The sequence below is a fragment of the Conger conger genome, chromosome 5, assembly GCF_963514075.1.
Source record: "Conger conger chromosome 5, fConCon1.1, whole genome shotgun sequence".
Lineage (NCBI taxonomy): Eukaryota > Metazoa > Chordata > Actinopteri > Anguilliformes > Congridae > Conger > Conger conger.
The window spans coordinates 12,080,111-12,104,404 of record NC_083764.1 but is presented as its reverse complement, the minus strand read 5'-3'; the positions used below and the strand labels follow the sequence as shown (position 1 = coordinate 12,104,404).

At 46.7% G+C, this 24,294-nt stretch overlaps 1 protein-coding gene across 1 annotated transcript in view; it reads left to right on the top strand.

Moving 5' to 3' along the window:
- Positions 1 to 24,294, top strand: part of LOC133128246 (apolipoprotein(a)-like) — a 42,220-nt gene that overhangs the window by 1,659 nt on the left and 16,267 nt on the right. Inside the window, exons 2-21 of the mRNA XM_061241625.1 lie at positions 1,823 to 1,985; positions 2,236 to 2,360; positions 2,834 to 2,996; positions 3,247 to 3,374; positions 3,845 to 4,007; positions 4,258 to 4,382; positions 5,087 to 5,249; positions 5,500 to 5,624; positions 6,096 to 6,258; positions 6,509 to 6,633; positions 7,105 to 7,267; positions 7,518 to 7,642; positions 7,810 to 7,924; positions 8,484 to 8,555; positions 9,253 to 9,393; positions 9,895 to 10,001; positions 10,505 to 10,650; positions 11,456 to 11,615; positions 20,706 to 20,868; positions 21,118 to 21,242. Coding sequence (XP_061097609.1) covers positions 1,823 to 1,985; positions 2,236 to 2,360; positions 2,834 to 2,996; positions 3,247 to 3,374; positions 3,845 to 4,007; positions 4,258 to 4,382; positions 5,087 to 5,249; positions 5,500 to 5,624; positions 6,096 to 6,258; positions 6,509 to 6,633; positions 7,105 to 7,267; positions 7,518 to 7,642; positions 7,810 to 7,924; positions 8,484 to 8,555; positions 9,253 to 9,393; positions 9,895 to 10,001; positions 10,505 to 10,650; positions 11,456 to 11,615; positions 20,706 to 20,868; positions 21,118 to 21,242 — 2,760 coding nt within the window. The remainder of the gene's footprint in view (positions 1 to 1,822; positions 1,986 to 2,235; positions 2,361 to 2,833; positions 2,997 to 3,246; positions 3,375 to 3,844; positions 4,008 to 4,257; positions 4,383 to 5,086; positions 5,250 to 5,499; positions 5,625 to 6,095; positions 6,259 to 6,508; positions 6,634 to 7,104; positions 7,268 to 7,517; positions 7,643 to 7,809; positions 7,925 to 8,483; positions 8,556 to 9,252; positions 9,394 to 9,894; positions 10,002 to 10,504; positions 10,651 to 11,455; positions 11,616 to 20,705; positions 20,869 to 21,117; positions 21,243 to 24,294) is intronic.

Below are 24,294 nucleotides of genomic sequence, written 5' to 3'. Positions count from 1 at the left end.
TCAGTTTGCGCTTGAAGGTGGGAAGAGATTCTACAGTTCTGACCTCAACGAGGAGTTCATTCCACCACCGTGGAGCCAGAACAGACAGTAGTTGTGAGCGTGAGGTGGAAGTTCAGCGAGGGGGAGGTGCCAAGCGGCCTGTGGAGGCTGAACGAAGAGGTCTGGCAGGGGTGTAGGGTTTGATGATTCTTTGTGTGTAAGCTGGGGAAGACCCCTTAACTGCTTGGAAGGCTAGCACCAATGTTTTGAATTTGATGCGAGCCATGACAGGCAGCCAGTGGAGGGAAGTAAGCAGGGGGGTGACATGTGAGTATTTGGGAAGGTTGAAGACCAGACGAGCTGCTGCATTCTGGATAAGTTGGAGGGGTCTGATGGCGGACGTTGGGAGGCCAGCCGAGAGGGAATTGCAGTAGTCCAGGCAGGACAGAACCATTGCTTGGACCAGGAGCTGGGTAGAGTAGGGGGTGAGAAAGGGGCGGATTCTCCGTATGTTGTATAGGAAGAACCTGCATGACCGGGTCACCGCCGCAATGTTCTCGGAGAGGGACAGTCTGCTGTCCATCACCACGCCGAGGTTCCCTGCACTGGGTGATGGCGTAAGTGTGGTATCCCCTAGGGAAATGGAGAGATCCAGATGGGGAGAGGTAATGGTAGGGATGAATATCATTTCATTCTTGCCTGGGTTGAGCTTTAGATGGTGGTTGTCCATCCAGCTCTGGATGTCACTCAGGCAAGCATAGATATGGGCTGAAACCTGCGTGTCAGATGATGGGAATGAGATTTGGGTATCGTCCGCATAGCAGAGGTAGGATAGACGATGTGCAGTGATAACAGGGCCAAGGGAACAAGTGTAAAGAGAAAAAAGAAGCAGGCCAAGGACTGAGCACTGGGGAACTCCTGTGGCAAGGGGCCGAGGTATCAATACCGTACCTGCCCAGGCAACCTGGAAGGAGCGACCAGAAAGGTAGCACTCAATCCAGTCCAGGGCTGTGACACAGATGCCCGTTGCTGACAGGGCGGACAGGAGAATGGAGTGATCCACAGTGTCGAAGGCAGCAGAGAGATCTAGAAGAATGAGGACAGAGGAGAGTGAGGCTGCTCGTGCGGTATGGAGTGATTCACTGACGGAGAGGAGTGCGGTCTCTGTCGAGTGACCAGATCTAAAGCCAGACTGATGGGGGTCTAGCAGGTTGTTGTTAGAAAAGAAAGAATAAAGTTGACTAGAAGCGGCTCATTCTATGGTTTTAGAAGAAGAGGTACTGGGCGGTAGTTCTGGATGATGGAGGGATCCAGAGTAGGCTTTTTTAGTAGCGGGGTGATGTGGGCCCTCTTGGAGGATGCTGGAAAACAGCCAGAAGACAGGAAGGAGTTAACAAGGGAGGTGACAAATGGGAGAATGTCAGGTGTGATAGTATGGAGAAGAGAAGAGGGGATAGGGTGTCTGTAAGGGGGGAGAAAGTGGAAAAGGAAGGGATGGGCCTAGAGGGGAGGAAGGGCACAGAGAGGGGGGCGGTGGTTGTAAAGGATCTGCAAATGTCTGTGACCTTCTCATCGAAAAAATCTGCAAAGTCATCAGCAGAGAAGGAGGACTGAGGTGGAGGAGGCGGTGTGGTGAGGAGACCATCTGCAGTTGAGAGCAAATGTAGCAGCATTCAACTTTTTCCGGTTTTGTATTTCAGATATAGGTTTAGAAGACTGCATGTTTCGGGTTTAACAGAGGGGAGCACATACATTCAAAGCTAAAAATATGGACTGTTCGATCCACGGTTATATCCGTTGTACAAATCGCCTGACACTTCACTCTTTGACCCCTGACCTTTAGCCTCTAAACCTCCCACGATCGTGGAGGAGCTGACCTGTGCCACCGGGGATGGCAGTGCCTACAGGGGAACCATCTCCGTGACAGGATCAGGGAAGACCTGCCAGCTCTGGGCCTCTCAGAATCCACACAAGCATTCCAGGACGCCAGAGAACTACCCATGCAAGTGAGTGCTGCCACATGAGCATTTATTTACACAGGGGCGGCCTGTAGCATCGTGGTTAAGGTACGTGACTGGGACCCGCAAGTTTTGTGGTTCAGTCCTCAGTGTAGCCGCAATTAGATCCGCACTGCTGCTGGGCCCTTGAGCAAGGCCCTTAACCTCAATTTGCTCCAGGGGGATTGTCCCCTGCTTAGTTGAATCAACTGTAAGTCAGCTTTCTACAGTATCCATGGTAACACATATTCTTTTCCAGGGGGCTTAAATCGAATTACTGCAGAAATCCTGACAATGAGACAATGCCTTGGTGCTACACGACGGACCCCGGCACTCGATGGGAGTACTGCAAGGTGCCGACCTGTGGAAATGAGCCTGTCCCAGGTAGTCTTCCCTGATGAGCACAGGGCTGGGAGTTCACTGCCACCATAGTCAGCCAAGGCCTTTTCCTTTATGGACACCACTCAGCACAGTTCAGAGCTCCAGAATAGGCATCACAGCTTTTCCCCACCAATAGAAGAATGGGAGCTTTCCCAAAATAGTATTTATCTTAACTATTCTTCAGTGGAAGCTAGTAGATAAAATAAAGCCAAAATACAAACAACCAAATAAATAAATAAACATAATCATCCATATAATTTGAGGAAAAATAAATGCCTTTTATAAACATTCTGCTTTGGTGAATAAAAGGACCTTTCCGGTTTTGTATTTCAGCTATAGGTTTAGAACACTGCATGTTTCGGGTTCAACAGAGGGGAGCACATACTTTCAATGCTAAGAATATGGACTGTTCGATCCACGGTTATATCGGTGGTGCAAATCGTCTGACACTTCACTCTTTGACCCCTGACCTTTAGCCTCTAACCCTCCCACGATCGTGGAGGAGCTGACCTGTGCCACCGGGGATGGCAGTGCCTACAGGGGAACCATCTCCGAGACAGAATCGGGGAAGACCTGCCAGCTCTGGGCCTCTCAGAATCCACACGAGCATTCCAGGACGCCAGAGAACTACCCGTGCAAGTGAGTGCTGCCACATGAGCATTTATTTACACAGGGGCGGCCTGTAGCGTCGTGGTTAAGGTACGTGACTGGGACCCACAAGTTTGGTGGTTCAGTTTTGGGTGTAGCCGCAATTAGATCTGCACTGCTGCTGGGCCCTTGAGCAAGGCCCTTAACCTCATTCTGCTCCAGGGGGATTGTTCCCTGGTTAGTTTAATCAACTGTAAGTCAGCTTTCTACAGTTTCCATGGTAACACATATTCTTTTCCAGGGGGCTTAAATCAAATTACTGCAGAAATCCTGACAATGAGACAATGCCTTGGTGCTACACGACGGACCCCGGCACTCGATGGGAGTACTGCAAGGTGCCGACCTGTGGAAATGAGCCTGTCCCAGGTAGTCTTCCCTGATGAGCACAGGGCTGGGAGTTCACTGCCACCATAGTCAGCCAAGGCTTTTTCCTTCATGGACACCACTCAGCACAGTTCAGAGCTCCAGAATAGGCATCACAGCTTTTCCCCACCAATAGAAGAATGGGAGCTTTCCCAAAATAGTATTTATCTTAACTATTCTTCAGTGGAAGCTGGTAGATAATATAAAGCCAAAATACAAACAACCAAATGAATAAATAAACATAATCATCCATATAATTTGAGGAAAAATAAATGCCTTTTATAAACATTCTGCTTTGGTGAATAAAAGGACCTTTCCGGTTTTGTATTTCAGCTATAGGTTTAGAACACTGCATGTTTCGGGTTCAACAGAGGGGAGCACATACTTTCAATGCTAAGAATATGGACTGTTCGATCCACGGTTATATCCGTGGTACAAATCGTCTGACACTTCACTCTTTGACCCCTGACCTTTAGCCTCTAACCCTCCCACGATCGTGGAGGAGCTGACCTGTGCCACCGGGGATGGCAGTGCCTACAGGGGAACCATCTCCGAGACAGAATCGGGGAAGACCTGCCAGCTCTGGGCCTCTCAGAATCCACACGAGCATTCCAGGACGCCAGAGAACTACCCGTGCAAGTGAGTGCTGCCACATGAGCATTTATTTACCCAGGGGCGGCCTGTAGCGTCGTGGTTAAGGTACGTGACTGGGACCCACAAGTTTGGTGGTTCAGTCCTCGGTGTAGCCGCAATTAGATCTGCACTGCTGCTGGGCCCTTGAGCAAGGCCCTTAACCTCATTCTGCTCCAGGGGGATTGTCCCCTGCTTAGTTTAATCAACTGTAAGTCAGCTTTGTACAGTATCCATGGTAACACATATTCTTTTCCAGGGGGCTTAAATCGAATTACTGCAGAAATCCTGACAATGAGAGAATGCCTTGGTGCTACACGATGGACCCCGGCACTCGATGGGAGTACTGCAAGGTGCCGACCTGTGGAAATGAGCCTGTCCCAGGTAGTCTTCCCAAACGAGCACATGGCTGGGAGTTCACTGCCACCATAGTCAGTCAAGGCCTTTTCCTTCATGGACACCACTCAGCACAGTTCAGAGCTACAGAATAGTCATCACAGCTTTGCCCCACCAATAGAAGAATGGGAGCTTTCCCAAAATAGTATTTATTTTTACTATTCTTTAGTGGAAGCTGGTAGATAAAATAAAGCGAACATACAAACAACCAAATAAATAAATAAACATATTCATCCATATAATTTGAGGAAAAATAAATGGCTTTTATAAACATTCTGCTTTGGTGAATAAAAGGACCTTTCCGGCTTTGTATTTCAGCTATAGCCTTAGAACACTGCATGTTTTGGGTTTAAGAGAGGGGAGCACATACAGTCAATGCAAAGAATATGGACTGTTCGATCCACGGTCATATCCGTGGTACAAAAGCGAACATAAAACAACCAAATAAATAAAGAAATATATTCATCCATATAATTTGAGGAAAAATAAATGCCTTTTATAAACATTCTGCTTTGGTGATAAAAGGACCTTTCCGGTTTTGTATTTCAGCTATAGGCTTAGAACACTGCATGTTTCAGGTTTAACAGAGGGGAGCACATACATTCAATGCTAAGAATATGGACTGTTCGATCCACGGTTATATCCGTACTACAAATCGTCTGACACTTCACTCTTTGACCCCTGACCTTTAGCCTCTAACCCTCCCACGATCGTGGAGGAGCTGACCTGTGCCACCGGGGATGGCAGCGCCTACAGGGGAACCATCTCCGAGACAGAATCGGGGAAGACCTGCCAGCTCTGGGCCTCTCAGGATCCACACGAGCATTCCAGGACGCCAGAGAACTACCCGTGCAAGTGAGTGCTGCCACATGAGCATTTATTCACACAGGGGCAGCCTGTAGCATCGTGGTTAAGGTACGTGACTGGGACCCGCAAGTTTTGTGGTTCAGTCCTCAGTGTAGCCGCAATTAGATCCGCACTGCTGCTGGGCCCTTGAGCAAGGCCCTTAACCTCAATTTGCTCCAGGAGGATTGCCCCTTGCTTAGTTTAATCAACTGTAAGTCAGCATTCTACAGTATCCATGGTAACACATATTCTTTTCCAGGGGGCTTAAATCGAATTACTGCAGAAATCCTGACAATGAGACAATGCCTTGGTGCTACACGACGGACCCCGGCACTCGATGGGAGTACTGCAAGGTGCCGACCTGTGGAAATGAGCCTGTCCCAGGTAGTCTTCCCTGATGAGCACAGGGCTGGGAGTTCACTGCCACCATAGTCAGCCAAGGCCTTTTCCTTTATGGACACCACTCAGCACAGTTCAGAGCTCCAGAATAGGCATCACAGCTTTTCCCCACCAATAGAAGAATGGGAGCTTTCCCAAAATAGTATTTATCTTAACTATTCTTCAGTGGAAGCTGGTAGATAAAATAAAGCAAACATACAAACAAGCAAATAAATAAATAAACATATTCATCCATATAATTTGAGGAAATATAAATGCCTTTTATAAACATTCTGCTTTGGTGATAAAGGACCTTTCCGGTTTTGTATTTCAGCTGTAGGCTTAGAACACTGCATGTTTCGGGTTTAACAGAGGGGAGCACATACTTTCAATGCTAAGAATATGGACTGTTCGATCTACGGTTATATCCGTGGTACAAATCGTCTGACACTTCACTCTTTGACCCCTGACCTTTAGCCTCTAAACCTCCCACGATCATGGAGGAGCTGACCTGTGCCACCGGGGATGGCAGTGCCTACAGGGGAACCATCTCCGAGACAGAATCGGGGAAGACCTGCCAGCTCTGGGCCTCTCAGAATCCACACGAGCATTCCAGGACACCAGAGAACTACCCGTGCAAGTGAGTGCTGCCACATGAGCATTTATTTACACAGGGGCGGCCTGTAGCATCGTGGTTAAGGTACGTGACTGGGACCCGCAAGTTTCGTGGTTCAGTCCTCAGTGTAGCCGCAATTAGATGAGCACTGCTGCTGGGCCCTTGAGCAAGGCCCTCAACCTCAATTTGCTCCTGGGGGATTGTCCCCTACTTAGTTTAATCAACTGTAAGTCAGCATTCTACAGTATCCATGGTAACACATATTCTTTTCCAGGGGGCTTAAATCAAATTACTGCAGAAATCCTGACAATGAGACAATGCCTTGGTGCTACACGACGGACCCCGGCACTCGATGGGAGTACTGCAAGGTGCCGTCCTGTGGAAATGAGCCTGTCCCAGGTAGTCTTCCCTGATGAGCACAGGGCTGGGAGTTCACTGCCACCATAGTCAGCCAAGGCCTTTTCCTTCATGGACACCACTCAGCACAGTTCAGAGCTCCAGAATAGGCATCACAGCTTTGCCCCACCAATCGAAGAATGGGAGCTTTCCCAAAATAGTATTTATCTTAACTATTCTTCAGTGGAAGCTGGTAGATAAAATAAAGCAAACATACAAACAAGCAAATAAATAAATAAACATATTCATCCATATAATTTGAGGAAATATAAATGCCTTTTATAAACATTCTGCTTTGGTGATAAAGGACCTTTCCGGTTTTGTATTTCAGCTGTAGGCTTAGAACACTGCATGTTTCGGGTTTAACAGAGGGGAGCACATACTTTCAATGCTAAGAATATGGACTGTTCGATCCACGGTTATATCCGTGGTACAAATCATCTGACACTTCACTCTTTGACCCCTGACCTTTAGCCTCTAAACCTCCCACGATCATGGAGGAGCTGACCTGTGCCACCGGGGATGGCAGTGCCTACAGGGGAACCATCTCCGAGACAGAATCGGGGAAGACCTGCCAGCTCTGGGCCTCTCAGAATCCACACGAGCATTCCAGGACACCAGAGAACTACCCGTGCAAGTGAGTGCTGCCACATGAGCATTTATTTACACAGGGGCGGCCTGTAGCGTCGTGGTTAAGGTACGTGACTGGGACCCGCAAGTTTGGTGGTTCAGTCCTCAGTGTAGCCGCAATTAGATGAGCACTGCTGCTGGGCCCTTGAGCAAGGCCCTTAACCTCAATTTGCTCCAGGAGGATTGTCCCCTGCTTAGTTGAATCAACTGTAAGTCAGCTTTGTACAGTATCCATGGTAACACATATTCTTTTCCAGGGGGCTTAAATCGAATTACTGCAGAAATCCTGACAATGAGACAATGCCTTGGTGCTACACGACGGACCCCGGCACTCGATGGGAGTATTGCAGGGTGCCGACCTGTGGAAATGAGCCTGTCCCAGGTAGTCTTCCCTGACGAGCTGGACTGAGTCTGGTCTAAGGAACCTAGTCTGACACATGGAGCGCATGAATCTCCATGATTCTTCAGAATTTTTGTTGTTTGGTAATGGTGCTGTGTTTGGTAACAGTGCTTTGGTTTGTTCATCCTCATGCATGTTTCACCAACCAGCCGGTCTGAAGTGCGGACAGGCCAAGGTGAAGCCTGGGAAGTGCTTTAACCGAATTGTTGGAGGATGTGAATCCAAGCCCCACTCCTGGCCCTGGCAAATCAGCCTCCGAACCAAGTACACACACCACTCTCCCAACGCAACTCTCCCAGCGACATTGTGACCACACTTTTAAATAGGGCTGTGTCCTTGGTCACCTCACTTAGAGGATAAAATTGTTATTGAAGTGGCAATCTACGATTTCCTTGGTTTGGTGGATTTAGCGGCCACCCATGGTGACTGGCGGTCATCACAGGCCTATTCTACACTTCAATTCCCCTAGTTCTCTGTGACCAGCAGCCTCACACATTTTCCTTCTGATTATTGGAGTGGTTTCCTTTTTCCAGTCACTTTACTACATGTACTTTCATCCATTGTTTTTAAGTTACTGCAAAGAAAGACAGCGGTGCTTGTATTTATGCCGCTCAAACTCTCAGCATCACTGCCGGAAGTGCCTGTCAAACAAAGTATACATCTCTGCACTCAACCGTTGTTTCTTCCATTGGTTTCCATGGTTCCCATTGCATACATTTCCATAGAGGGCGGGCCCTCCACTAATTTTTATATATAGAAAAGAAATTCAACAAACAAATTGGTACGGAATTACCAGTGTAACCATGGATACCTTGTGTTTCAGCTCCCACCAGCACTTCTGCGGAGGGACACTGATCAAGCCACAGTGGGTGGTGACTGCTGCACATTGCCTGGAGTGAGTGAGAATGAGAATACCTGTTACCATAACCACAAACACTCCACCAAAATGCTGTTACCATAACCACAAACACTCTACCAAAATACTGTTACCATAAGCACAAACACTCTACCAAAATACTGTTACCATAACCACAAACACGCTACCAAAATACTGTTACCATAACCACAAACACTACCAAAATACTGTTACCATAACCACAAACAATCTACCAAAATACTGTTACCATAACCACAAACACTCGACCAAAATACTCCTCAAACCAGATTAGGTTAAGATGTGGCAAATTGCCTCGAAAATTGCCTTTTAGTGCGATAATGTGACATTCAAAAGTGGCAGTTAATCACTCATCTCAATTTTACAAATCCATGTCAAAGTTTTTTTTAATTAAATAAGTGGTTTTACACTGGAATATAAAAAGAGTGGCTGAAAAAGACCAGTATGAAACTGACATATGGCAAGGTTTTACATAATACACTGTTGCGGGGATCATTAAATCACAGTGCAAAAACTGTTGGTTTTCCACCCTCCCTTTACCTGGGAGTCAGGTGTGAATGGTGCCAATCAGTAGCACTAATTGTTCAGTTTAATACCCAAGAGAAGAGAGACCCAGGGCTGGATTTTGATTCAGGGTCCTGCTCTACTGCATTATCTCTTGTCTTGTCTGCTACTCTTGTTTGGAATTCTTTTGCAGATCACCTCATCCAGCTGCCTACAAGGTGTATCTTGGAACACACACACAGAAAGCCAATGAGGCATCAAAGCAAGTACGAGACGTCAAAAAGTTGATTCTGGAACCCAGAAATTTAGATATTGCGCTGCTCAAACTAGACAGGTAACTTTTTCTGTTTGTTTGGTTTTTGGTACTCCCCGATATTGAGTAGTACTCCCCGATATTGAGTAGATGACCATCAACTGTTAAAACAAATAGGTAAAGTCAAGTCAATCTTTATTATCCCACAACGGAATGGTTGTGCATTCAGTATTAATAAACAAAACAAATAACTGTGATATTATGGGACATATGATACAGAAACATTTCGCTCTACATACCATAAGGATCAATACACATAGTCCCACCCTACCTAAGAAATATGACAGAAAGGTCCATTAAAACAAATAATATAAAACACTACAAATGGCGGTATAATATTTAATATAATATTAAATATTTGCCAAGAAGATTACAGAAAAATATGTAACTATTTACCACTTGTAAAGCAGGATGATGGCTTGCAGGGACTGCTTTATTTACAGTGGGGGAAAAGTGGCACATATCAAAATGAACACATTCAGTGTGAAAGTGATCAAAGCAGCCATTTTGTCGTTGTGTCAGCCCCGCCATCATAAATGACATGGTGATGCCTGCCTGCTTGCCTGAGAAGGACTACATTGTGCCGCATTTGGCTGAGTGCCACGCGACCGGGTGGGGTGAAACCCAAGGTAAAGTTATAAAATTATTAATTATTATTACCCACAGTGACTAGCACAGCTTTTTACATTTATTTTACAAAGCATTAACACAGCTGGATAAATACTAAAACAATTCAGGTTAAGTTCTTTACTGCTATAATTAGCCAGGCGTACCATATGTATGCCATAGGTCATAATAGCACTTATTTATAGTAATAAAAAAATTTTTGTATAATTATTTTAGTATTCCAGGTATTCTAGCTGCCCAACCATGGTATGCTAGTTGGAAAGTAATCTTCAAGGGTTCAAGTTGTATCTATGTGATCACTCTGGGAACTTTACTTTCCTTCTTCAATGCCCTTGTCCCTGGTTTTGATTTGCACTTTATTGAACTGGGCTTTGGATAATAGTGTCTGCTAAATGACTGTAATGTAATGTAATGTAGCTTTGGAATCGAACCTTTCAGTTATTTGGCTATTTCCATACCCGTTATAGTACACTGTCATCCAGAAGTGTGTGTGGTTTGTGCCCAGGCACTGGTGGGGACGGGGTGCTGAAGCAGTCCCGTCTCCCTGTTATCGAAAACAAAGTGTGCAACCGCCCTGCGTACCTCTCCGGACGAGTGAGGGACCATGAGATGTGCGCGGGGTACATCGAGGGAGGCACTGACACCTGCCAGGTGGGCGCGGTCACTACAGCGACACGTCTATAGTGGCGTGTTCAAACTCACTGTCCATTTGTTTCACTGCATAGATGTTTTTCACCAACTATCATAGCAGTAGCATGATGGTGATAGTTGCTGACTCGAGTAGAATGAAAGAGCCCGCACACTGTACTGCGTATTCTCCCTTATGAACGTGGAGCCTATGTTTCAGTTCGGTGCCTGGCTGAGATTTTGTGCGTGCGTGCACTTTCTGTTTCAGATCAGTGCTGACTCACTCTTGGCTTTGAGCATAGACAGTGAAATAAAGTTCCAGCTACAACTGCTGGAACTGAATGTAAAAAAGCAATCCTCTATTGAAAACCAGTTGCATTTTGTCAGGTGGACATTGTCAAGGTCGAAGGGTATTTGGGAAAATAGAGAAATGCTTTAATGATCAAGGAGCAGCAATGTTTAATCCTTATTATTGATGCTTCCTATTGCATACCCGTTCCCTGCGAAACCCCAAAATCGGTCTTAAGTATTTTAGTCTCATATTTGGACTTAAAATCTTATTTCTATGATTTATTTTGGCTAAAACATTGCCAGTGAGGTGAGATAAATTTCAGGATTTGCCAATATGCTAAGAAAATTTCACTTATCAGGCAATCAGTAACGTGAAGCTCATTTCTACTAAAAAAAGAAATATAAGCCTCAGCACAAGACTAAAACACTGAAGACTTTTTCTGTCTTTCTGTCCTCATTGCCATGTTTGTCCTCATCACTCGTAGGCTTTAGCATTAGCGATGCAGCGACTGATGGCTGGTAATGCTTTCTCCTGCAGGGTGACAGCGGTGGTCCCCTGGTCTGCCATTCGGATAACACCTTCGTCTTACAGGGAGTGACATCATGGGGTAAGGGCTGTGCCAAGCCCATGAAGCCGGGGGTGTACACTAGAGTCTCAAAATTTGTGGACTGGATAGCAGAAGAGATCAAGAATAATTCATAACCCCGTCATTCTCATATCAGTCGTTTTTTAATACAATATTCTAATGGTGATAAAAAAAATGATAAATACATTTGAAAAGCCTTGGAGGCTTTTTGCATGCTGCAATACCATACATGCTTTAGGTTGAATCTATTCAAGCTGGTGAATAAAATGAAATAATTGATCCAACATTGTTGGGTTAATGTTGGGAAAAAAAAGGTTTCTTTTCTTTGTGTTGTATTTTTGCACTGATGACTGACAACAAGAGGGAGATGGAGTTCAAAGCCTGGCTTCAAAATACTACAAAAGGGTATCAATTTCATCGAAGCTTGCAAAACCAACAATTTTGCACAAATAAATTCAGCGCAAGCTGAAGAATCACATTATCATCTCCAGGCGCTTATGCAGTCAGTTGCTGCCACATAATTGGGGAATTAAATATTTGCATTAACAAGCTGCTGCACAGGTCTACCTAATAAAGTGATCAATGAGTGTGTATACCAGGAATGACCAAGTATACATGTTGGTATGTCTATTGAGATAAAGACAACACAAAGTTGAGGGTGTGGGATATTTATTTTTCTAGCTTCAGGCTTTAAATATGAAAGACAGCTTGCATAATTATCCCATACCATGTTTATATCCATCCATTATCCAACCCACTTATTCCTGGTCAGGGTGCTGGGGGGTGCTGAAGCCTATACCAGCATGCATTGGGCAGGAATACACCTTGGATGGGTCAATCAATCACAGGGCAGACACACCATTCACTCACACACCATCTTTATAGTTCATTATCATTCTTTCATCTTTCATTTACAAATACAATAAGTATGAACAGTATAAATTATTACAAAGTTTAAGATGTTGTCCTTCAAACAGAAAACTCTTGAAACACATGGGAAAATAAATAGAGAAAAGTATTTTAAATATGGTCACAGTCAGAAAGACTACTACTACTACTACTACTACTACTATGAATAATAATAACAGATAGATACTTTAGTTTAGGTCCTATAATATACAATTTTACAATAATATATATAAAAGATATTATACAGTATATTTTATAAAAGCAAGTTCTGCTATCGATTATTAGTGGAATATAATTACTAAAAGGTGGCACGGATGGTGCAGTGGGTAGCACTGCCGCCTCACAGCAAGGAGGTCCTGGGTTCGAATCCCCGTCGGCCGGGGCCTCTCTGTGCGGAGTTTGCATGTTCACCCCATGTCTGCGTGTGTTTCTTCCGGGTACTCCGGTTTCCTCCCACAGTCCAAAGAATGGTGTGTGTGCCCTGTGATGGACTGGCGACCTGTCCAGGGTGTATTCCTGCCTTTCGCCCAATGTATGCTGGGATTGGCTCCAGCCCCCCTGTGACCCTGTTCAGGATAAGCAGGTTCAGATAATGGTCCAGTGCTGTCTGCAGCCTTGTATGTTGGAAAGACGGGCTGTCTCTGACCACCACTTGTGGCCGCTGACCCTGGTCCATGGGGCCTAAATAAGGCAAAGGGAGTGGCCTTGTGCTGGGATTACCTTCCTGAGGATCCGGCGGAAGCTTCTGGCGGGTGTGGTGTGGGGATACTCACAAGCCACCGGCTGAGCGCCACTGTGTTGGAGTTCCACCTGGGGAACGAGAGGGTCGCCTCTCTGTGACTACATGTCGCTGGGGGGAAAGCTCTTACTGTCATTTGTGCTTATGCAGCAAACGGCAGTTCAGAGTATCCGGCCTTCTTGGAGTCACTGGGCAGCATCCTGGGAAGGGTGCCACCTGGAGACTCTATAGTTCTGCTGGGCGAATTCAATGCTCACGTGGGCAATGACAGAGAAACCTGGAGGGGGGTGATTGGGAGGAATGGCCTGCCTGATCTGAACCCAAGCGGTGTTTTGTTATTGGACTTCTGTGCTGGTCATGGATTGTCGATAACAAACACCATGTTCGAGCATCGGGTAGCTCATAAGTGTACTTGGTACCAGAGCACCTTAGGCCAAAGATCGATGATCGTCGTATCATCAGACCTGCGGCCGTATGTCTTGGACACTTGGGTGAAGAGAGGAGCAGAGCTGTCAACTGATCACCACCTGGTGGTGAGTTGGATCAAGTGGCTGGGGAGGCTGCCGGACAGACCCGGTAAACCCAAACGTGTAGTGAGGGTGAACTGGGAACGTATGGCGGAGGCCCCTGTTCGTGAGGTCTTCAACTCCCACCTCCGGAGGAACTTCTCATGCATCCCGGGGGGAAGCTGGGGACATGGAGTCCGAGTGGGCCATGTTCAAAGCCTCCATTGCAGAGGCGGCAAGCAGGAGCTGTGGCCAGAAGGTCATCCGTGCCTGCCGGGGCGGCAACCCAAGAACCCGCTGGTGGACACCAGCGGTGAGGGAAGCCGTCAAGCTGAAGAAGGAGGCCTTTCGGGCTTGGCTGGCCCGGGGGTCCCCTGAAGCAGCAGACAGGTACCGGGTGGCCAGAAGGGCTGCGGCTTCGACAGTCGCTGAAGCAAAAACCCGGAGGAGTTTGGGGAGGCTATGGAGAAGGACTTTCGGTTGGCCTCGAGGAAGTTCTGGCAAACCATCCGACGACTCAGAAAGGGAAAGCGGGGCTTGTCTCAGGCTGTTTTCAGCAGGGGAGGAGAACTGCTGACCCAGACTGGGGATATTGTCAGGCGGTGGAAAGAGCACTTCGAGGAGCTCCTGAATCCAAACAACACGTCCTCTGTGGAAGAGGCTGAGCCTGAAGACTCGGGGGAATCTGCACCTATATCCCTGGCGGAAGTTGCTGAGGTAGTCAAAAAGCTCCTCAGTGGCAAGGCGCCGGATGTGGATGAGATTCGCCCTGAGATGCTGAAAGCTCTTGACATTGTTGGGCTGTCTTGGCTGACACGCCTCTTCAGTGTCGCGTGGAGGTCGGGGACAGTACCTGCAGAGTGGCAGACCGGGGTGGTCGTCCCCATTTTCAAGCAGGGGGCCCGGAGGGTGTGACCCAATTATCGGGGTATCACACTCCTCAGCCTCCCTGGGAAAGCTTACACTAGGGTGCTGGAAAGGAGGCTCCGACCAACGGTCGAATCTCGGATTCAGGAGGAGCAATGTGGCTTCCGTCCTGGTCGTGGAACAGTGGACCAGCTCTTTACCTTGGCAGGGTTGCTGGCGGGGTCATGGGAGTTTGCCTATCCAGTCCACATGTGCTTTGTGGACTTGGAGAAGGCTTTCGACCGTGTCCCCCGGGGAACCCTGTGGGGTGTACTGCGGGAGTATAGGGTACCGGGGCCGTTGTTACGAGCCATCCGACCCCTATATAACCAAAGTGAGAGCTGTGTCCGCATTCTCAGCACAAAGTCAAGCACATTTCCTGTGGGTGCTGGACTCCGCCAAGGTTGCCCCTTGTCACCGGTCCTCTTTGTGGTATTCATGGACAGGATCTCAAGGCGCAGCCGAGGTGAGGAGAGTGTCCAGTTTGGTGACCTCAGAATCGCATCTCTGCTTTTTGCGGATGATGTGGTTCTGCTGGCCTCATCGGACCTTCAGCATGCACTGGAGCGGTTTGCAGCCGAGTGTGAAGCGGCCGGGATGAGAGTCAGCACCTCCAAGTCCGAGGCCATGGTTCTCTGCCGGAAAACGGTGGATTGCTCCCTCCGGGTTGGGAACAAGTCTTTGCCCCAAGTGAAGGAGTTCAAGTATCTCGGGGTCTTGTTCACGAGTGAGGGTAGAAGGGAGCGTGAGATCGACAGGTGGATCGGTGCAGCGTCAGCAGTAATGCGGGAGTTGCACCGGACCGTCGTGGTGAAGAGATTTACTGGTCGATCTACGTCCCAACCCACACCTATGGTCACGAGCTTTGGGTAGTGACCGAAAGAACAAGATTGCGTATACAAGCGGCCGAAATGAGCTTCCTCCGTAGGGTGGCCGGGCTCAGCCTTAGAGATAGGGTGAGGAGCTCGGACATCCGGAGGGAGCTCGGAGTAGAGCCGCTGCTCCTTCGCGTCGAAAGGAGCCAATTGAGGTGGTTCGGGCATCTGATCAGGATGCCTCCCGGGCGCCTCCCTTTGGAGGTTTTCCAGGCTCGTCCAACTGGGCGGAGACCCCGAGGTAGACCCAGAGCCCGCTGGAGAGATTATATATCTCTCCTGGCCTGGGAACGCCTCGGGATCCCCCAGGAGGGGCTAGAATGCGTTGCTGGGGAGAGGGACGCCTGGAATACCCAGCTTTGCCTACTGCCTCCACGACCCAACTCCAGATAAGCGGGTGATGATGGATGGATGGATGGATGGAATATCCTCAAATCATTATTTTAACTGGTAATATTTAAGTATGCCTCTGTGTAAAATATTTCTAGTTTATCACAAAATAATTCAGAGGATTTTAGCTCGCATTCTACTAAAAAAACTCAAGATCAGTCTGCTTTGTAAATTGTATAAATGTTGCTGTGTTAGCAAAGGAGATATTGGTCTTTTTCAGTTAAATATTAAACATTCAATGTTGACTTGAGACACAGAACAAACACAATCTTTTTCTAGTAAATTGTTAATTTATTTAGTAAATCTGCTAAATTGTAAATTATAAATCCAAATTGTAGCATTAATTTGAGATCACAAGAGTAATCTCCTACAGGAATTAAGTTCAGCTATGTGTGTGTGTGTGTGTGTGTGTATGGGGGGGGCACATATGTACACACTCCTGTGTTTTCGGATTTTTGTGTATTTGAATTTGTCTTCATGGTATAACAGTGATAAACTCCACCAATTAGCTTACAGATAAGATACCATAAGTGATGGGTCTAAAATTAAGGGCATTTATAAAACCAAGTTTGACCTCTGCTCTCTGTCCTTGTTAGGACAATGATTGACTTATGACTGGTGTCCATCTCTTTATTTGCCTGACTGTTGACTAACAAAAGCACATAACACAGTACAGGAAGGCTGTATGCTCTGCCCTGCCTGCCAGTGGCACATCATGAAACTCAATATAAGTCTCCTGCTCTGCAACCTCCTATCTGCTGGTGAGTATACTTTGGCCTGTAAAAAATCTAATTACACTGATATCAAAGTGGGCTTGAAGGCACTAATGACAATTGAACCCACTGTGGACAATTTGTTCATTAAGATGGCTTACTTTTTTGATGTTTATCCTTTGATTATGCAATATGTGTATTGCATTCTCCATTATATGATGTACATCAATTACATGTGAAAGAATTGCCAAATTAGAATTATAATATTATTTTGTTTGTATTTCTCATTTTTATATTGATTTGTCGAATAGTGTTGACTATTCTTGTTTCAATGACAGCTCTCTCTTTGTAACCCAACTGAAATAATCGAAATAGTGCTTCAGAACGTTGCTTTCCATTACTAAGGATGCGTCCTTCAATTCTGAATCAATGTAATAATTTGTGGTGAATGTTAGGTATTATTCCCGGCACATTTACTCATTTTCCTGCATATCCCTTGACCGTTATATCTCAATCAACAATAATAGCTTTAGAATGTTTTTCTATATCAGTCAAAAAAGGATTTGAATCTTGTATGGAGACTCCCCTTCATTTAGTCTGGAAATTTGGTTTACAGTGTTCAATAAATGTGACATTTCATGCTGAAATTATGAAAACCTCCAGCACTGCATTTTACTTTTATCGAAAAAAACAAACATAATCTATCACCATTCATTTGATAATGACATGAGAATCCAGTATGTGCCAACTATATCAATAATATTGTTAATGGTTGGATGATTATATTCAAGACCAGTAAGTGTATGGAGCATGCATGGACTGCTTTTCTGGCTCCTGAACAGCCCTCTTTTGGAGTGATAAATATATGCTTCAAATATTTGTAAATTATACTATGAGTGTTCTCCTCATAGTATAATTTATGTCCAACTGGGTATCTGCTCTTGGCTCCTTTTTGTGTTTTGTTTTGTTTTGGGGAAAGTTTAAATTAGTTGACTATTTGAAAGATGACATTAAACTTTGTGTGCTCCAACATACGCACTGCATTTCAGCAATAACCCACGCAACCCTTGCATTGTTGACAATAGCGTGGTGAGGAGAGGCATGGTCTTGTATGAAAAGAAGGGTGAGTCGGCACAAAATGGACAGGATCTGAACATTACATTACATTACATTACATGGCATTTAGCAGACGCTCTTATCCAGAGTGACGTACAACAAAGTGCAAATTAAACACAAGAACAAGTGCAAAGAGGACCTGAGAGGACAGTACAGTTCCGAGTCCTAGTGTAAACATACAGAAAATCAGAACCCTTTAAGAGTACAATCAACTTTCAAACTAGCATACCACAATTGCAGCTAGAATACAACAATACAACAGCCAATAAAAAAAACAACAATACCTATACAAGTAACAATATCTATACAATCTATACAGTGTCATTACAGTCTAAGGCTAATCATGGTGGTGAGTTGGGGAGGGAAAAGTGTAGCCTGAAGAGATGGGTCTTCAGTCTGCGCTTGAAGGAGGTCAGAGACTCTGCCGTTCTGACATCCACCGGGAGGTCATTCCACCACCGTGGGACCAGGACAGACAGCATTCGTTAGCGTGAGGTGCAGGTGTGGCGAGGAGGAGGCGCCAGACGGCACAAAGTGGCAGAATGGAGGGGTCTTGTTGTACTTGATGTACAACAAAGTGCATACTCGTAACCAGGGATAAGTGCGCTGAGAGACCCTAGAGGGAAGTACAAATTCAACTGCTACCTGCTATTTGAATTTTTTTTTTTTAAACAAACAAACAAACAAACAAAGCAAAAGTATGACCAAACCCCTTAACTAGCCAAACACTGCTTGCCTAGCCAAACTAAAAATACTGATACACAAAAAAGTTACTCACAGAAAGACAACAATTAAGGTTCACAGGGAGGTAGGGAGGGACTGCTTGAAGAGGTGCGTCTTCAGTTTGCTCTTGAAGGTGGGGAGAGATTCTACAGTTCTGACCTCAACGGGGAGTTCGTTCCACCACCGTGGAGCCAGAACAGACAATAGTCGTGAGCGTGAGGTGGAAGTTCGGAGAGGGGGAGGTGCCAAGTGGCCTGTGGAGGCTGAACGAAGAGGTCTGGCAGGGGTGTAGGGTTTGATGATTTTTTGTAAGTAAGCTGGGGAAGACCCCTTAACTGCTTGGAATGCTAGCACCAGTGTTTTGAATTTGATGTGAGCCATGACAGGCAGCCAGTGGAGGGAAGTAAGCAGGGGGTGACATGTGAGTATTTGGGAAGGTTGAAGACCAGACGAGCTGCTGCATGCTGCAAGTTGGAGGGGTCTGATGGTGGACGCTGGGAGGCCAGCCAAGAGGGAATTGCAGTAGTCCAGGTGGGACAGAACCATTGCTTGGACCAGGAGCTGGGTAGAGTAGGGGGTGAGAAAGGGGCGGATTCTCCGTATGTTGTATAGGAAGAACCTGCATGACCGGGTCACCGCCGCAATGTTCTCGGAGAGGGACAGTCTGCTGTCCATCACCACGCCGAGGTTCCCTGGCCAAAGGAGTGGAGTACTGGTAGGAAGGCAGCAGCCTGGGAGGCTTCAAGGTGGATGTTGAAATCTCAGAGGAGAATCAGTGGGGTGCCATCCTCAGGGAAGGAGCTGAGAGGGGTGTCTAGCTCATCAAGGAAGATTCCCAGGGGCCCTGGAGGACGATAGATAACTGCAATAAAAAGGTTAGTAGGGTAGGATACTGCAACAGAATGGAATTCAAAAGACCAGTACCACCGCCACGGCCGGAAGGCCGGGGAGTGTGAGAGAAGGAGAAGGAGGATGAGAGGGCAGCGGGAGTGGCGGTGTTGTCAGGTGTGATCCAGGTCTCAAGTTAGGGCAAGGAATTGTAGGGACTGGAGGGAGGCATATGTAGGGATGAAGTCAGCCTTCCGAGTGGCAAACTTGTAGTTCCATAGTCAGCAGGGGGTAGCTGAGGTTGGAGGGGTTCCAGTTTCAGTGATTAACACAGCGATAAAAACAAACTAGCTCCAGCCCTAAGCTCTGCTGTTCAAAATAACAATTACAACTTTACTTTACCGAACTGTACGAAACACCCCGGTGTGTTCAATGCAGTACTTTGCCTTGTGTAACAGGCAAATATGTGCTTTTGTGTTTCATCACAGATAAGAAAGACCCCACTAGTCCCTGGGCATATGGCCACCCCATGACTTTGTCCTGTCAAAAACTGCTTTGAATTTCACTTCCTGTTTAGACCTGTTGTTAAAATGTGGTATGAACTCACGATAGTTTATCCCACATATATACGTTGTCTTTAATGATTGTATGTACCATACACCATAACTTTATTAGAGTGGATTGTGATTTTACATGCAGAAATTCACCAGAATACATTTCCCCTACAAATGAGATATGATACTATATGGCTGATGGATTTATACCACATCTAGTGAGATGTTCATACCAATTTATCAATTTAATCAAGGGCTTCATATACGCAGATACATAGTGTAACTTTGGTAGAGAAGCATTACAATGCAATACAAGGAAAGATATATTGAGAGATTTATGTTCGTTTCACTGGTAAAAAAACAGGTATGTAATGGTATTGTTTTTGTGGATGGATGTTGAATCTAACAAGCTAAATGTTCTGGATAATTATATAACCTCCCTAAAATTGACAGTTTGACGTCCAGCACATGTCCGTAAATAAACTGAAGAGATGAAACAGATTAAATAAACAACTCAACATTTACATTCGTGAAAAAAATCTCTCAAAATGACAGCATGTTTGTAAAATGAGTCAAAGACTTCCTGACCTGGGGGATATATATCACACAGCGGGATTATTAAGTGAGACGGAGGGAAGGTACTTCAGTCCGTGTTCCGGTTTTGGAAGGGTTTCTGGTTTTACTCAGTGAATTTATCCAGTTAACTCAGTAATCCTGCTTTGTGATACACCCTCCTGACCATCTCCTGTCCATAGAGCAAATGTAGCAGCATTTGACTTTTTCCGGTTTTGTATTTCAGATATAGGCTTAGAACACTGCATGTTTCGGGTTTAACAGAGGGGAGCACATACTTTCAATGCTAAGAATATGGACTGTTCGATCCACGGTTATATCCGTAGTACAAATCGTCTGACACTTCACTCTTTGACCCCTGACCTTTAGCCTCTGAACCTCCCACGATCGTGGAGGAGCTGACCTGTGCCTGCGGGGATGGCAGTACCTACAGGGGAACCATCTCCAAGACAGAATCGGGGAAGACCTGCCAGCTCTGGGCCTCTCAGGATCCACACGAGCATTCCAGGACACCAGAGAACTACCCGTGCAAGTGAGTGCTGCCACATGAGCATTTATTTACACAGGGGCGGCCTGTAGCGTCGTGGTTAAGGTATGTGACTGGGACCCGCAAGTTAGGTGGTTCAGTCCTCGGTGTAGCCGCAATGAGATCCGCACTGCTGCTGGGCCCTAGAGCAAGGCCCTTAACCTCAATTTTCACCGAGGAATTGTCCCCTACTTAGTTTAATCAACTGTCAGTCAGCTTTGTACAGTATCCATGGTAACACATATTCTTTTCCAGGGGGCTTAAATCGAATTACTGCAGAAATCCTGACAATGAGAGAATGCCTTGGTGCTACACGACGGACCCCGGCACTCGATGGGAGTACTGCAAGTTGCCGACCTGTGGAAATGAGCCTGTCCCAGGTAGTCTTCCCAGACGAGCACAGGACTGGGAGTTCACTGCCACCATAGTCAGCCAAGGCCTGTTCCTTCATGGACACCACTCAGCGCAGTTCAGAGCTACAGAATAGTCATCACAGCTTTGCCCCACCAATAGAAGAATGGGAGCTTTCCCAAAATAGTATTTATCTTAACTATTCTTCAGTGGAAGCTGGTAGATAAAATAAAGCAAACATACAAACAAGAAAATAAATAAATAAACATATTCATCCATATAATTAGAGGAAAAATAAATGCCTTTTATAAACATTCTGCTTTGGTGAATAAAAGGACCTTTGAGACGGGTGCGTGGGGGTTGGACCCAAAATGCACGACTCAGAAACAATAGTAATATAAAGACCCCTCAGGGCTTTAATCGGGACGAATCCCTGGAGAGTAGTCAACACAAGCAAAGTCCATACACGTAGATCCAGCCAAACAAATACAAAACAAACAAAAAGCACGGTGCCGAGGGAAGAGGCAATCTCGTAGTCGGTAGGCGTGCAGGGAGGTCCGGTAGCAGGAGAGCTGTCAGCGGGGCAGATGAACAGGCGGACGGCAGGCAGAGGCGTAGTCGTGGGCGAAGCGGGAGTCGAAACCATGAAACAATCAGCGGGGCAAAAGTACAAAAACGGTAGGCGGGGACGTAGTCGAGAAACAAAACGAAGGTCACAAAACAGAAATCAATAATCGATGGTCAGTAAACAGGCGTGGATCGTAACGTGTAATCAAACAGTAAATAATGCTCAAGAGTTGCGTGAAAAAACAGAGGCAGACAATTTCGCAGTGAGCAGTTGCGCGACTGGGCTATAAATGCAGGTGTAGACAGGTGTAGACAATTAGTTAGAGCGTAGCAAGGAAATGGAAAACAGGTGCGATGGATGACAAGTTTAACAAGGAGATTAGTAATCGTTAGTAATAAACCTATCCTGCCCTAGCATTAGTAAATTAGTAAATGACATGCACGAGAAACGTAAGGTAACATGAACACATGATTAGTCTTGTTAGTTTCTACCCAATCCTGATCTAGCGTTAGTAGTTTTAGTAAATAGACAAATAGAAACATTAGGGGAGTGAAGGACAGAACGAGAGAGAGAGAGAAAAGGCGGAACGCAAGGTTTGCGGAAAAACATGTAAAAGTGTATGCATAAACAACGACCAGTTAACGTAACAATAAACATAAATCAAAACATAATACAAAACGAAACTAAGACGATAACCATTCAACATAACAAGGTAATATAATCGTAACGAAACATAACTAGACAAGACGAGAAAGTAAATCGTAACAAGAAATAAACTAAACAACATGACGAACCTAGACTAACATAATACATGATAAGACACTACATGACTAAGACAACATGAATAAACATAAATCAACATAAAACATGGTGAGACAGACCTGAAACGTGACAGGACCCCCCCCTTAACGACCGACTCCTGGCGGTCCTTGGAATTTATCAGGGTGGTCACGATGGAAGTCTCTGATGAGCGATTTGTCCAGAATGAGACTGGGAGCGACCCAGGAACGCTCCTCAGGGCCATAGCCCTCCCAGTCAACCAAGTATTGCACCCCACGGCCTCTCTTACGAATGTTCAAGAGTTTCTTAACCGTGAATGCGGGGTGGTTGTCAATAATGCGGGGGGGAGGTGGTGGGGGATCCGGGGGACATATGGGGTGAGAGGATACGGGCTTAATACATGAAACATGGAATGTGGGGTGAATCTTAAGGGAAGCAGGGAGTGACAGTTTAACAGAGGAAGGGTTGATGATTCTGTGGATTTTAAAGGGACCAATAAAGCGGGGTTGTAGCTTGTGAGAGGTGGCTTGGAGGGGAATGTCCTTAGTGGACAGCCAGACGGAGTCACTTGGTTTGTAGACTGGAGCTGGAGTGCGGTGGCGATCAGCAAAACGCCGATTGCGGTCTGCCGTGCTTAGCAGCGCGGCCTTGGCATCCCTCCAAACCTTGGCGCACCGTTTCATGTGGATGGCGAGGGAGGGAACAGCGATCTCGGCTTCTTGGTCAGGGAACAGTGGAGGTTGGTAGCCCAGGGAGACCTCAAAAGGTGATTTCCCGGTGGCGGCGCAGGGTAAGGTGTTGTGTGCGTATTCCACGCAGGTTAGCATCTTGCTCCAGCCGGCTGGATTCTTTGCCAATACGCAGCGTAGAGCGGCCCCCAGGTCCTGATTGGCCCTCTCCGTTTGGCCATTGGACTGAGGGTGGTAGCCCGAAGAGAGGCTAGCTGTGGCCCCGAGGGCCACGCAGAATGCCTTCCAAACTTGGGAGATGAATTGGGGGCCGCGGTCAGAAACGATGTCCGAGGGAAGTCCGTGAATGCGGAATACTTCTCTCACCAGAACCTCTGCGGTCTCTTGGGCGGTGGGCAATCCAGCCAGGGGGATGAAGTGTGCCGCTTTGCTGAATCGGTCCACCACAGTGAGGATGGTGGTGTTACCTTCGGAAGGGGGAAGTCCGGTAACAAAGTCCACGCCGATGTGGCTCCAGGGTCGGCTGGGCACAGGCAGAGGTTGGAGTAAACCAGCAGGGGCTTGGTGGGAGGCCTTGCTTCTGGCACAGGTGGTACATGCCTTGATGAAGCGCCTGGTGTCAGGGATCATGGAGCTCCACCAGAATCTCCTCTTCAGCACCGCCAAGGTGCGGGTAAAGCCGGGGTGGCAGGAAAGGAGGGATGAATGGGCCCATTGCAGCACCTGTGTCCGAGCGGCTGCGGGAACGTATAGGCGTAATCCGGGGTTGGGCCTAGGATCGGGTTCATCCCGTAGAGCCCTCTGGATCACCGACTCGATCTTCCAGGTGACGGACCCAACGGTGCAGGAGGCCGGAAGGATGTTCTCTGGAACCTCACGCTCAGGACAGGTGTTAAACTGGCGAGAAAGGGCGTCAGGCTTAACGTTCTTAGAACCCGGGCGGTAGGTGAGAGAGAAGTTGAACCTCCCGAAGAACAGTGCCCATCTGGCCTGTCGGGAGTTCAGCCTCTTGGCTGTCTGGAGGTATGCCAGGTTCTTGTGGTC